Source organism: Bactrocera tryoni, chromosome 3, assembly GCF_016617805.1.
Source record: "Bactrocera tryoni isolate S06 chromosome 3, CSIRO_BtryS06_freeze2, whole genome shotgun sequence".
In the NCBI taxonomy this organism is placed as follows: Eukaryota; Metazoa; Arthropoda; class Insecta; order Diptera; family Tephritidae; genus Bactrocera; species Bactrocera tryoni.
The window spans coordinates 56,216,912-56,232,962 of NC_052501.1; the positions used below are offsets into that span (position 1 = coordinate 56,216,912).

The window sequence follows — 16,051 nt, forward strand, 5'->3', positions numbered from 1 at the left end:
ATAAAACTTTACAAAAATACGGTATTTGAAAAATATGTAAATGACGTATTATGAAATCTCGATTATCACTTTACCATGCGAGAGTATAAAATGTTCGGTGACATTGGAAGAAGGCGTGGTTGTGAACCGATTTCACCTATATTTCGTACATGTCATCAGGGTGTTAAGAAAATATTATATACCGAATTTCATTGAAATCGGTAGAGTAGTTCCTGAGATATGGTTTTTGGTCCATAAGTGGGCGAGGCCACGCCCATTTTCAATTTTTCAAAAAAGTCTAGGTGCAGCTTCCTTCTGCAATTTCTTCCGTAAAATTTAGTGTTTCTGTCGTTTTTTGTTAGTCCGTTAACGCACTTTTAGTGATTTTCAACATAACCTTTGTATGGGAGGTGGGCGTGGTTAATATTCGATTTCTTCCATTTTTGAACTGTATATGGAAATGCCTGAAGAAAACGACTCTGTAGAGTTTGGTTGGCATAGCTATAGTATTTTCCGAGATACGTACAAAAAACTTAGTAGGGGGCGGGGCCACGCCCACTTTTCCAAAAATATTACGCCCAAATATGCCCCTCCCTAATGCGATCTTTTGTGCCAAATTTCACTTCAATATCTTTATTTATGGCTTAGTTATGACACTTTATAGGTTTTCGGTTTCCGCCATTTTGTGGGCGTGGCAGTTGGCCGATTTTGCCCATCTTCGAACTTAACCTTCTTATGGAGCCAAGGAATACGTGTACCAAGTTTCATCATGATATCTCAATTTTTACTCAAGTTACAGCTTGCACGGACAGACGGACAGACGGACGAACGGACGGACAGACGGACGGACGGACGGACGACGAACAGACATCCGGATTTCGACTCTACTCGTCACCCTGATCACTTTGGTATATATAACCCTATATCTGACTCTTTTAGTTTTAGGACTTACAAACAACCGTTATGTGAACAAAACTATAATACTCTCCTTAGCAACATTGTTGCGAGAGTATAAAAATATTGTAAAGTTTCAAACAATAAATGACTTAATTATGCACATTTCTCACCAAATCGTTTTCATAATTTCCGCAAACTGAAGGGCCCGCATACCAGCGATGTTTCTACATAAGATTCTTATCATATCTTGAAAGTAATTAAAGAAAGGCTTGAAAACTTTGTCGGCATTTAATTCCAAAATTTATTGATAATCACCAAAATTTTTAGCTTTACTGGTAACCTAAAGTTGTGAAATTACTAAAGTAGGGAAAAGGAAAATTTTAGCGGCTTCTAAAAAACAGACTGTACTCATATGAACTTAATGGCTTGGTGAATATAAAATTTAATAATATACTGCACTATTTTCAGCATAACTGCACCATTGCTTATACCTATCTGTTCTTTGAAATATATTTTTCTACAAAATATTAAAAAGCTCATTCCTAACTTACTCCACCTGACTGAACGTGGGCACTGCTAGTTTTTTCGACGTTTCCCTGATTGGCAAACATTATCAAAAACGTAAACACAAACACACTCACACATATAAGCACACGCAAAAAAGTATGCTCACGTGTCAAATGTGCTACCAAGTTAAGCGTCTGTCAGCCAGAGCCAGAGCGGATTTTGAGTTGACTCACGCATGCTTTATGCGCATGCGCCAAATAACGCATGTGCGTGTATATTCATATGTATGTATGTATATACCTACTTATGCATGCATGCCAGTAAACAATGTAAGTAACAGTACAAATATATACATAACCATTGGACTGTTGGTCCACCTCAAATAGTGGTCGGTGCATGCCAATTGCTGTCGCTGCGTGTCTGCAACGAATTTTTCTTCGCCTCGCGCAACAATTTTGGTTTTGAAATCAAAATTCCGTTATTCGTTATTCAGTTAGCCAGTCGCTCAGTCAAGTTGAGTGGCCGTATTAGCCGTGTTCATTATTGGCTCATTGGTTATTCGCTAACATATGTATTTATGTATATATGTATATATGTACATATACATATGTATATGTATGTATATATGTAAGTATACTATATACGTATGTTAGTGTGTTTGCTTGCTGCTTCGTTTATTTGATGAACTTTCACTATTTGGTAAATTTCGTTTTTAATTCTCTTTGATTGCACTTTAGCTAATTCAATATTGTCCTTACTACTTTTTTTTGTCCACTTTTCTACGTTGGAGTGTCGATGTGGTAAGACAGAATGCACTTTCAATTACTATTTCAATTATTTCGATAATTATAATTTTGTATCTCAGTCAGTTTCTATATTACGTTTGTCTAAAGACAGATTTGACTGATACCGCATGATTTCCTAATTGATTGTAATACCTCTCTATCATCGTTGCTTAACAGAGATCTGTTGTGCAGTGGAAGTAAATAGTAATTGACTGAAACTTTTGCGTTAGATGGAATTTTTTCAATTTTTTTACAAAAATATGAAAATAAATAAAACAAAAATCCGCTAAGAAAATTGATGACTGGAAATTATTTTACAACAAGAAAAAAAGTTAACTTCTTGAATTTTTGATACCATGAAATGGTATGTATAAAGAATCTTTATTTTGTTTTTTATCGGTCATTTTGGATGACAACTATAGTGGGGTTCGATTTGAACAATATTATTCGGGGATTTTGCCCATGTCTTGGATAATAATCTTCACCGAATTTGGTGAAGATACCTTGACAAGTTTTCTATGAATAGACTTGAGTTTGATCTGTACATACAATCAGCCATATACTCTAGTTGACGATTATCGGGGATTCCAGCTTATTGAAGTCATGTATAAATCGACTCATCTCATCAAGCTGACCATTTATTTATATACTTTATAGGGTCTCCGACATATCCTTCTGGGAGATCTTAATTTGTCACTTCTTCAAATCTTAATTCATTACTTACACTGCTTATTTAAAATTATTGATAACACTGGTAAGCACTGTTTTTGTCACACGAATTTTCTACTATTTTTTTATGTTGGTATATCATTATTAAGACTATATAGTATTATAAATTTGTTTCAATCAGGCATGTTTTTTTGGCATTTTTTAAATAACTTCATTTACATATAGGACTGTATAACTGTTGCAATCGACTAACTTACATCACAAATACGTTTGTCAAATCTCAGCGTCGTTTTTCCTGTCTTTAATAGAAATTGAATCAAGATAAATCCTGAGTTCCACATGAATGTTGTGTAACGTATGTAGGACTGCTATTCGGGCTTAACAGGAACCCAGACATATGCCATTTGCCAATGATTACCAATGATTTGGATGAAATCAAAGAATCATGTAAGTGAATGCTATTTTTGTTTGACTCAAACAAGAGGCAATACAACCAAGTCCAAATAGTCTCTACAGACTAAAATCTCTAAATCAACTTATAATGTCATATAAAGCTTGGAGTTGGTAATATGTCCTTAAAAATTTGGATGGGCTTCCATCTGAACATTTTCGTAATGGAGAAGCGTAATCAAAGGAAACTTGTTAATATTTTTTCATTTACTTATCATCGTTTAGTTAGAAAAAAAAAAATATTAAAACATTGTTAACCAGTGTAATCGCGTTTCTATATAATTTTTCTTATATCTTTAGGTTGTCCCAAGTATAAATATCATTTATTTGTTGGCAAAAAAATCTTTATTAAAAAATGTAGATGGATTTTTTATGCTCATACAACTATCTATTTATGGAATTTTACTCATATATGTTTTGCTGCTTATTTAAACTCACTCGAAATGTACATATACATATTTTGTGTACTGAAGTTCTCACTTAATAGATTTGGTGTTGATGGTGTACAATATTTTAGGAAAAAAAATTCAGGCAAAGCATATTTTTTATTTATAATTCTTCCAACTAAAATGCTTTGTATACAGTTATAAAGAATTTTTCATAACATTTATGACATGACATGAAAATTATGTTTTCGGATGTCTCGAAATTGTGGAATTAAGCGTTTTGTGGTTAAATAATGATCGACGCGACGCGCCCAAAACTTTAAAACGGAAAAAGGGTTAAAATTACTCACCGAAATTTGCGCACCAAACGGCGAATATGCCACCGATGAAGCTGGTTGTTGTGACTGTTGCTGCTTGCCGTCATTGCTGATGAATAGCAGCTGCTCTTGATATGAACCCGGTTGGGTGTAAGCACCGTTGGACAACGCATTGCCGCCACCACGTGACGCTGTCAAATAAGTCGCCTGCGCGGGCTGACGATTCGACTGGAACGCAGCGGATGGCACAAAACGCGTCTGTGTGTTGGGTGTGGCAAAATAGTAGCCCGATGTATCTGCAAATAAATGAATAGCAAACAAAGATAAAATAAGAAACAACAATATAAACAGAATATTAAATTCAAGTGAAAATGAAAATGTATAAGCAAATAGAAAATTAATTAAATGCTAAACAATGGAGTAAACAAATAATGATTTGCGCAAAGTAAGGAAAAGAAATGGATTACGGTTAAAAAGAGATTTGCTTTCGAACAGGAAGCAAACAAAAAAACTACGAATGGATGGTGTGGTTATCATAACTAAAATGTTATATTTCCATTGGGTTATGTAATATGTAACTTTGTGTATTGAAAGTCATTTAGAAAGCAATGTCCATTGCCTGCTGTAGTTTTCTTTTTTATACAATGCTTTTAGTTGATCTGTATCGGTTTGTTGTTGTCAGAAAATATGGAAATAATTACAGATTTCTCTTCATTAGTAAGCAAATTTAATATTGCCCAAATATTAAGGTATAAATTTTCATCAAGTACATCATTTAGGTGTAAAACTGAACGAAAAGCTGTTTGTAGCATATGAAGCATTGGAAAATCTTCCCAACTATATATTTCATAAAACTTATATTTTAAAAAATAAAATGTTTAATAAAACAAATTGGGAATAAGACATAGAACATTCGTAGAATGCAGACAGATACATGAGAGCTCCGGAAGAGAAATGCTTACGGGAAAACAATAAAGAGAAGTGCTGCGGTTAAAATGTAGCATAATATAATTTCTCAAACCGTTTCAGTTTAAGTGTAATGACTTCATTTTATTAATTTTATTGAATACAATTTATAAATAGGTGGCAACCCCTTTTTAATAACTATTTCCCACTATATTATTTGTTAAGACCCATCAGTTTGATGTCCACAATAAATTTTTCTGAATTAAAAAATTTAATTTAGGTGGCAACTCACCTCAAAAAATGTTTTATTTTTTTCTTTAAGCTTTTAATCCATATTATGATATCCATATGGTCGTACTTTCATCTTATCAATTTTTACCTTTCAAAATTTCGGGGTGATAACTTGATATATATTTTTTCTTTCCAATTGCACGCATGGCAATTTAATTCACTCTACAATTCAATGTCTTTGTCAATCACAACAATGTCAAAACCGCGTCAATCTAGAGTCAACTGCCTTGTGGCAAACACTGCCAAAACATTTATAAATATAGACAAAGCAAACGCCAAAAGTTATATAATAGTACGTCGCGTAAAGTCAGCACATTGACATATAACCTTCAATGTGACAATTAGTTTATTAATACATATTTTTATGCCATAGATACCTTTGTATGAAAATACAAAATTTAAACTTTTTCAAATAGATTTCATTCTAATTTTAATAAAATATAATTTTTCATTTGCTAAAAATTGTATTCCCTCGCAAACTGTTATACGGGACCCGTCGCAGACCCTAGCAATTGTCGGTCAGCACAGGTACGGCGAAAACGAAGGAACGATTTTATCTACCTTCTTTGATTAGAGTCTTTAATCATGAAACGATTTTAAAAAACTCCTGCCAAACGAAGAAGGCGCCCCCTTAATTAATATACAATTAATTGTGTGAAAAACAATTTGTTCAATTATGTGTTGAGATTCGAACCTTCGATTGCTACCACATATTCGTCGAAACGTTAGCACGCTCAGCTAACGCTCGTCAATTTAATTTTTTGCTACTGCGTTATTTCACCCCAGCATTACCTCAGAGTTCAGTGTGATAAGTTCTTTAAAAAAATTCACCATGAAATTTCTTTGCGGTATTTTTAGTCAAAATTCACCTAGTTGTGTTGTGTTTTATGCTGTTGTTCTCTCTGCTGAAGATGCACTCTCTTCAATCATACTCTCTTTCACTCAGTAATGGTGAATCATGGGCAGCCATGTAAATAAAGTCTGCAAAGTACAATTCGCACCTTGTCCAATTGACAATAATTGAATTCTCATATGAAGCTAGGTCTAACAATAAATGAGCTATAGACTGACTGACTAACATACTGATTGCTTACTTTGAATACTTACTAAGCAAGTGATTTACTTGCGGGAAAAGAATACTTTGCCTGACTGACTAAATAATTTACGAAGCGCCTATGAGATTCACAAGCGTAACAAATGGGTTTCTACTTACATTCTTACATCTAAAAATGTTCGCGCGTGATGGTTAAAGCATAAATATAATATTTATTTTTAGCCATCATAACAATATTGTTGCTCGCACATATGTATATAATTTTTAATTAAAATTATAATTTGCTTGCACATTATTGCACACATTTTTCGCGGTTCGTTACAGAGATGAACGCCTCTGTGACGCGAGTTGTGTGCTGACGTTCTTCACGTATTTGTGCTAACTTCACTAGAAGCGGTTGTAGTGTGTAATGTGAAGTGATGTGATGCTATGCGTGGTTATGATAGTGGCTTGGGCAATGCACTTGAGTTAAAAAATAAGGAATCTTCATTGAAGCCGCCGACAATTATACTTTAAACTTATTAACACATGGTGGCACCGTGCTACTTTTATATTTTCAGACTCCAGGAGAATCAATTACCCAACGATGGGAAATTGATTTGTAGAAATTACTTATCGCTTATAAAAAGATAAAAGCAGGTTTATAATGCTTAGCATATGAATTAGCTTCCGTAAAATCTATTTTGAAGGAATTGGTTAATCTGAGTGACTTATCTACTAAGCAATTAGGGAGTCAATTTTACATAACAAGACTTGAGCATATTATTCAGCGTACTTTGGAAACTATCCCTACTACAGCGCGGATTCCATGAGTCGATAGATGGTTGCCAAGATCGACCATATTCCATCGTAGTGAGGTCTGTCAGTTTCATTGCTTTACGGCTAGCTCATCCTCAAACAAAGGGGAGAGTAGTCAGTCTAAACTAGTAAATCTTATGAGATTTAAATTTGTCTGGTTTTCCTTATCTTGAATTGAAAGTGGCTCTTTTTACGTAGTCCTCGTAGTTTCTTAACTCCAGTGCTACGGCTTATGAATGTATTTTTCATATTCAAAGCCCCTTCTAGTATTTATTGTCGCACCTTATTAGATTCTTCGTGCAAAAATGATATCGTCTTCTGCCTTGCCTTCTATGGACCTGTATTCTGCTGCAATTGCACTGTGTCGCTGCGAATATAACTCGTAGGTCGTCTATCGTTTCTCATCAGCATATTGCAGCTTCGTCCAAAGTTTTTGTTGTTTGGTGTGTTTATCTTTTTGCTAGCATATTCACTTGCCTACCAAGCTTACTATATTTTGAAGATTTAACGCTCTTACTTGCTTGTCTACTTATCTGAATGCATTTTTGGTGTTTCAACTTCGTGCGGCTCGTTTGCCTTGATGCGCGCTCGCCACAAACCGCTTTATAAAGCTCTAACATGCAAACATATGTATGTATACTTGGTTATCCCGCCATCTTTCACTCGATTCTTGGTTGTTGGCACGGCTTTTTGCGACTCTATCGCTTGTTGTTCAGTATTCGTTTGGTTGATAAGCCCATAGCTACTGCCGGTACACTTCTCTTCACCAATGGAATTTTGTGCAGTGTTTAGTATTCATTTTTATACCCTGGTGCAAAATATGGGGTAGTTTTATGAAACTAAAGACCATTAGTGACTACGTGAAGTATCGTTCCTACGATAGCTAGCGCTACGTAACCGAAACGCAGCCCAGTATTTGGGTCCTGTCTAAGCCGTAACGAATATAGGTTTTTTTATTAATCTTTAAAATTTAGGATTATGAAAAAATGACAGGATTGTAAGGTTCATGTTGATATCCTACATACTTTAGAACAATGAGTAATTAACTAAGATTATATACATATAAAACGGCTCAAAATTCCATCATAACCAGTCCTGAATCTGTGTTGATAAAGGAGGAAAATTAAGCGAAGTTTGCAAGAACGTCCACCCAAGTAGCATAATAAGGTTTTTTAGTGGCAATAGTTATTTCTAAACAAGACGTACATCATATAGAGGTAGTTCTTGGAGAAGTAAAACAATCTATGTATATACGGAAGCAGTAATGCTATAGTTAATAGTTTAGGCAGGAAATAAAAAAATTCAAATAAATTTCAAGAGCTTAAAGTGTCCATTTAATCATGCTTTAGCTAACATAATTCTGTAAACCAAGAAAGGTGGGCTATTGTAACTTTGACTTTAATAAATTTCTTTAAAATCTGTTTTGCTATATTTCATTCCGCACATACCCCTCCTTACCCATTGCGCTTGTTTTTTTTTCATTTGTTTATGTCGTCAGCAAACATGAATTTTTCACTTTTTTCTACATTTTTCATAATGCTTCGTTCCTCTTAGCCCAAGCTGCTCCTCTTCTGTTGCCACAAAGCACCACTATACATATGTATGTATATATAGCATATTCGCAGTGTTTTGTTTCTTCTCTCTAGCGATTGACAGCATTTACAATCGAATGTAACAAGTGGAAATACCAGCCACCAAAAGTTATGCGCACAGGTATGGTTTGACAGGGCAGCGGCTGAATTGCGCTTGCAATGTGCAACTGCCGTCATTGCCGTTTTCACTCCCACCAACAACACCAATACCAACATTATCGTCAGCATCATCATCTCCGCCACCATCATAAGCACGGCGGCTTTGTTGGGGACGGACACACCTGGGAGCTATTTGATATTTGAAAAGCGTGTGCAAAAAGCTAAATAACTAGACTTTGCGCCAAATAAAAACAATAAAAATGAAATTCTTTTTGTTATTGGCAGTTTTTCTATTTATTGGCCGTATTATTGTTAAACATTGCACCAGCCGAATGTCATAAGTCATTGTATTTGTGGAGCAACAGCAACCAACATTTTGTTTTTATTTTTTTTTTGTTTGAGATAAGCCTTAAAATTTTTTTGTCAGTTTTCTTATTAGGTGTGCTTGCAATTATAGTGGTAGATATATTCTCAGTGGCTTGGATTTTTCCTCACGTTTTCTACTTGGTATTGTTGTTTAGTTAATGCTTTATACTTTTATTTCTGTTCAACTTGGAACAATTAACGGACTAGTATTACAAATTTGATTATAATTAACTGTAAACATTATTTTCTCTTAGTACGTGGAAAAAATTATTGAATTCAATACCTTGCACAATTTGAACAACTTTGGCGCTTCTCTTTTGTCTCTCATTTGTGGTCAAAGTGCCGAGGGAAGTTTTCCGTTTAAATCTTACTTATTTTTTTTAGTTTGTGTAGTATTTTTTTTCAGACTAATATTTTATTCATCTATTCTAACCAAATTTAATTAAATTTTTCGAACTCTTCAGCAAAAAGGGCTCTACTAAGATTAATGATTACTTGGCCCTCAATAAATTTATAGATTAATAACGAGATATGTGAACTAAGATTCACGTACGAAAATCCCAGAACCGACTGTTTCCTATTGACTGGGTTATTCTATCCTTCATTAGGAGCTCTTCTTCTACTTACAAGGTACGTTCCAAAGTAAACAGGACTTTTAAATGAAAAACAGAACAAATGGTTTTTTCGGCAAAATCAATTTATTTTATTCAAAATAGTCTCCTTGGTCCAAAAGCATGTCGAACGAGTGTTTTAGCTCGTTGGTCGGTATGGCCATCAATATGCCGGTGCAAGCCTTTTGAGTGGCCTCTACGTCTGCATAAAGCTTTCCTTTCATGGGCAAATGCATTTTTCCGAAAAGGAAGAAGTCGCACGGTGCCATATCTGGTGAATACGGGGAGTGGTTAATGGTTAAAATGTGATTTTTGATCAAATAATCGTCCTTCGAATGTTGGATTCTGAGCAATTTTTGATCGTCAGTCAATTTGTGCGGAACAAACCATGCACACACCTTTCGTAAGCCCAAATGTTCGGTCAAAATGCGATAAATCGATGCTTTGGAGATGTTCAATTCCATTTCCATGAATTTCAATAATGATTTCGGCTGATTTTTGATGAATTCACGCACAGTTTCGATAGAATTTCCGGTGATCACGGATTTTGATTAGCCCACATGTTGATCGTGATTTATGTCCTCACGAAAACTTGGAAAACGTTGAAACGACTCGTGCACTCTGCTACGGGATAGGCAATCATCGCCATAAACTTTTTCATCAATTGAAACGTTTCGGTAAAAGTTTTACCAATTTTAAAACAAAATTTATTATTGGTTCGAAGCTCATTTTCGACCGATAACACAAACATACTGACACTTAAAATGTAATAACTTCACTTCCAATCAATGAAATGTCATGACATTCTCATTGGACAATCGATAAAGATATCAGATTCTAACGCACCAGTCAACATACAGATGGCGCCACTAGGGGGCGCTAGATTCAAAAAGTCCTGTTTACTTTGGAACTCACCTTGTATATATGGTAATGACCTCGGCTTTAAAGGTTCTGAGAGATACCGATGGACAATGGGCGTCTAGTTTTGGGCTTCATTTGGGCAGTATTTCAAAGTTTCGCTTCTTCCTCTACTATTTCCCAAAACATTTTTATTTTTATTTCATTTTTATTTTTATTCCTTTTGGTTTTCGATACAATTTTCCAAAAATCGCATCCTCCCCGGCAGAAAACCTTCCCCTATAATTTTGATGAATTTCGTCAGAATCCGCCTTTGACAACCTTTGGTCGTATAAAAAGAATTTAATTATTCTAAACAAATTTCAAAAACTTAACAGCCAGAAAAAACAGCTAACATCAGTTATGTTAAAGTTTACAGTTTAGTTTAGTAATATAAATGCTAAATTAAGAGATTACGCTACAGCAACAGTGCTTCACAACCCAACTGTAAATATTTTTAAGCAATTTCTATGCTCAATTCAAAAATATTTACTATTTACAATATATACTATAATTGACATTAATGTTTTCTTTATTTTTTTTTAAATTGATATGCGAAGTTTATTCGCGTTATTATTTTAAAAACAATAAAATCGGCAGCTTCTGTATAAGCAAAGAATAGCTGTTTTGAGTTTTACTCATTAAACGTGATAGATCAAAGATCATAATTATAATTAGATAATATAATATAATTGACTTGTGCTTACTAAAAATAAAAACAAAAAACAAAATTCTAGAAAATCCGGAACGAACGAAAATTTCCGAAAAATATTTTAAGAAAGTATAGTGGTAAGTTTAGCGTGGCCGTAGGTGTACATATACATTTACATTCAAATAAAACCGAAAATATATGCAGTGAATAATTAAAATTCGCAACACACAATCGAGTGAGCATGTAAGTATTCCTGCGAATCGTTGCTGTTGAGCATACCGCAAAAGTTGATGTAACTGTATAATATTGTTTTTATTTCTCAGCTTTTTGTTGGCTTCCTTATTATAACATTTTGCAGTTTGATTTTCTGCATTTATTTCTTGTTATTTTGAATCCTGTTGGACTTTATTTATTTTTATTGCCGTTCGTTGGAATTTGTCGCTTACAATTATGTAAATGTATATGTATATACTATATATGTATACATATGTGAGCGTGAGTAGCTCACTGTTTCGCTTTGTCCTCCGCCTATTTAATTGTAATTACCTTTATATTGTTTATTTTTATACCATTTCTAGCTCATCGATTGTGATTGTTGTTGTTGATTTTCTTTATATCAATGTGGGTGCGCTCGTGTAATAGCCAAGTATCGACTGTCTGCTTTTTATATTCCTACTGAGAATCGCTTGAGAATTAGGTCGGACGTGTGTGGCATCGTTGAGGTGGCTTTGCTTTGTTGTTGTAACCAAAAATAGCTAACTGTTGATTTTTTGGTAAATAATGCTTCTTTCGTTGCGCAAATGCTTGGCTATTTGAAAATAACTTTTATTGGAAAGTTTTGTGACAGTGAATTAGGTAAGAAGAAGATTGGACTGCATTCATGCAAAATTTATAGCGGAAAATTAATTAGCTGCACAATCATGGGGTTACCATATATCGACGTTTAAATTAAAAATATACTTATTTTAAATATTTATAAATAATTAAGTAAAGATTATATTGAAAAAAAATACAGAATGAATATCAAAACATGAAATGAAATAAAATTCTTTATGAAATCTTACTAATATTTAAATTTTTAGATGTACCTGTAAACAAAAATTAATATTACTTAATGTTTCATACATTTTTTCGATAATTTTACTGTAGTCAATTAATCAAATGTTTATTTTAAAATTTTTTCATTATTGTTTGAAACCAAAAGTTTTTTAAGAGTTACAAATTTTGAGGTTATATAAATGTTAGATAATTAATAATTATTGAAGGGGTATGGCCACTGTAGTGAGCATAAAATCATGTGTGGATTCATTAATTTTTCTGGTGATATAATCATTTATTCACAGAACTAATGAAACACTAATCAAGTTTCACAAGCCAATGAAAACTTATTATTTTTCGGTTAATTTTGTTGAGTACAATAAACAAACCGTGCGAGATCTCTTTGATCGTGACGGTGGCGAGGCATTTAGCACCCACAATTGTCGTTTGGGGACAAACTAATAAAAAAATGTTGTTAATCTACTTGAGAATACCAAAAGTTTTGCCAATAATTTCGTATTAAAGTGGCCATAAAAAACCAATCATAATTTTGCTACATACTGCTTAGCAATATCCAATTAACAATTAACAATTATGAAAATTATTTGTCTCGCCAATTGGAAAAACTTGTACCGCTACAAATCAACTTGAAACTTCTTTCTAAAACTATAAAACATAGTTTAAACGAAAAAACACGTTTTTTTGTAATTCTATAGTGGCCATACCCCTTTAAAACTAATTACAATTTAGAACTGTGGTGTTCTGGTTTCACATTTCATATAAAAATTTATTGTTTTCACAAATAAAAGGTTCCAAAAAACTATAAAATTATAAATTATATAAATCTCTGGAAAATATCAGATAATTTAATTTCACATTATTGGAAATCAATTATTATTATTTTTTATTTTTAGTTGTATAATTTTAAAATTATTGTTTGAAAACTGTTTTATTTTTCTTTATTTGGTGTAAATATTCAAAAACAGTATTTTATATACTCTGTAGGTAATAAAAGTTATTTTTTATAAACTATAACTTTTTTTGAAAAACTGTTAAATGCTTTGCTACGAGGATGACATTATTGACTTCGATATAAATTCTAAGGCTTCTAAATTAATGTGAATGTCTTTACATTTCAATTATTTATATACGGTCCTTATGACCCCCACAAATAATTTTATATATTTTTATTCCCTAAATGCATTAAATTTAATTTATGTATATTTGAATCGTTTTTGCAAATATTACAAATATACAAAATTACAAACACAACTACAATACTCAAGTTTCAAATAAATAAAATAGTAGCCACACCGTTGCTGTTTATTTTTTAGAAAAATGCAATTATTGCATGAACTCTAACATAAATACGTGAACATGCAGAAATCTTAGCCAATTAGTGATTTTGGTTATGGGAAATAATGGAAAAATCGAAAACAATGCGAGTAAGTTCGTGTCTGCAGTCTTCGGTTTTTGCACAACACATCAGCACACTAACACAAACGGACACATACACACGCATATACATATGTATGTATATGCATGCTAATGTCGCAATTACCCAATGTTTATCACTGATTGCGAAGCTAATTAAATGAACTCGAAGAATAGTGAAACCGGAATGAGCTTCTTACACATATTAACATACATATGTACATATGCATATGACTACTCGTATTCTCTTATTTTTGCGCATACATCTGTAAACTTATTTGAAGCTTTATTGGTCGATTAATTAAATTGAGGCAAAATCGCGTGCTGAAATCACTTTAATTCAATGCGCTCGAAACTGTTCGTTGCTAACAAATTCGGTGGCAATCAAATTTTATTTGTTTGTGCAAATCGTTCGTATGTATGGCAAATTAAATGAAAAAGCGGTGTGTTGCATGTGACGAAGTTGGCTGCAAATCCGGGGTTTGTAAGAAAAATTGTGGTTAGAAATGAAGAAATCAAAAGCGTTTATTACTATTAGGATCTAAATACATATATATATGCTTGTATATATAATATGATATATACATAATTGGCCCAAATCGACTATAAAAAAATAAGTAAGTAAAATCAATTGCGCTAAGTATGCAGATTTTGAGCTATAATATTTTCAACTATAAAAACTTTATTCTCCAACATTTTTAGAAATGGAAGTGATATGCATATATTAAAAGGAAACAAATACATAAAAGGAAATAAAGAATAATAGAAAAATCACTAAAAATTTATTTATATTCAAATAACTTGTAAACGGAGTTCCCATCTAGCCAATTTTGTCTTTCATGAAATAATTAAGTTTACAAATTATAATATTTTTGATACCAAATAATTACTAGAGAAGTAAATTCCAGAAAAAATGGAACAAGCTTTGTTTCGTTTTCGAGCAATAAGTGTTAATACAATTTTCGTTGGCATTAGATAGACTTTTTTATGGAGGATTGCCAAAAATCAGATTAATAAAAAATATTGATGAAAAGCTTGAAATAATTTGATAAGTATTTAATTTGTAAGTTTTGAATATTCGTAAAAGTTTTAGCGGCACTGTACAACACATGGATGGGTGTTGGACCAAACCAATTATTTTCGAGAGAAGGAGACATATGTAAGTACAGAATTAATTTAAAATTTAAAAAATCAAAACATAGAAATATCGTCTAGTTTGGTTTGATTCAATGTTGAGAGGAAAAGTTGGATTTGCCGTACAGTGTAATCAAAATATTTAATAAATATGTGCTTTTTAAAAAAGAGTGGCCAGATAAATAATAAATTAATTAATTTAATATGCTGGTTATGGAAAAAGAATAAACATATTTCAAACAAAATATTACAAGTAGTTTTAGACATGAAATAAAATGTAGACTTATGAGGTTTTCGGTTTCCAACGAAATGTCTACGAGTGAATATAAAGTGGTAAAGACTTTTCGCACGCTGCTTGTTAGATAAAAAAACATAAATTCTTCAAAAGTACTAAAGAAAAAACAAGTGGTAAGACTAAGTTCAGGTGTAAGCTGAAAACAATATCAATTATTAGCATTTTGACATACTATTAACAAAAAAATATTCGATGGATTTCAATAAGGTACCTAATATATTGACCAATACATAAGGCATAGAGTTAACAGAAAGTTTGAAAATCCTTTTATCAGGTATAAGAAGACTTTGGGAAATGTTCAGCCGATTTTATTCATTTTAATCAAAAGAAACCCCTGTTATTGGAAAATTATCCTCTCATTAAGATAATTCCCGGAAGTTCGAAGATATTTATATCGGATATATATCGGGACAAGAGGAAATATGTACCCGATTTTTCCGTTTTCGGCATAAGTCTACAAGGAAAATATTTTGAATTTCGCCTAAAAGGGAGAGATCACACGATCGTTGTTCAATTTTAACACTGGCTTTCATGAAGCCCATTAGTACCACCTTAAACGTATACTTTAATCTCTATCAAGTATTTTTGAGCCAGCGCACTTTGAGCAACGAAACCTTTATAAGGAGTTGACGTTGTCATCCAATTTCACACATTTTCACACAATTGGAGGAGGTGCCGAAAAAAGTTTGGTTTGAAGAAATTTGGTTATAATTGCTTTAGTAGGTTGTTAGATATATACTCTAAATTGATTAGAGGCCTGGAACACGGTCATTTTTTCAAAATTTGTAAAAAGATTACAGTTTTGTATCATATAGTGTAGCATAGCTAGTAGAACACTTTATAGGTTCTCGATTACAGGCGATTTGTGGTCGTGGTAATAATCCGATTATGTCC

General features: G+C 32.8%; 1 protein-coding gene across 1 annotated transcript in view; it reads right to left on the reverse strand.

Annotated features, from left to right (window-relative positions):
- The window catches only part of LOC120770909 (flocculation protein FLO11), a 121,054-nt gene that overhangs the window by 25,109 nt on the left and 79,894 nt on the right, over window positions 1-16,051 (reverse strand). Inside the window, exon 2 of the mRNA XM_040098586.1 lies at window positions 4,024-4,286. Coding sequence (XP_039954520.1) covers window positions 4,024-4,286 — 263 coding nt within the window. The remainder of the gene's footprint in view (window positions 1-4,023; window positions 4,287-16,051) is intronic.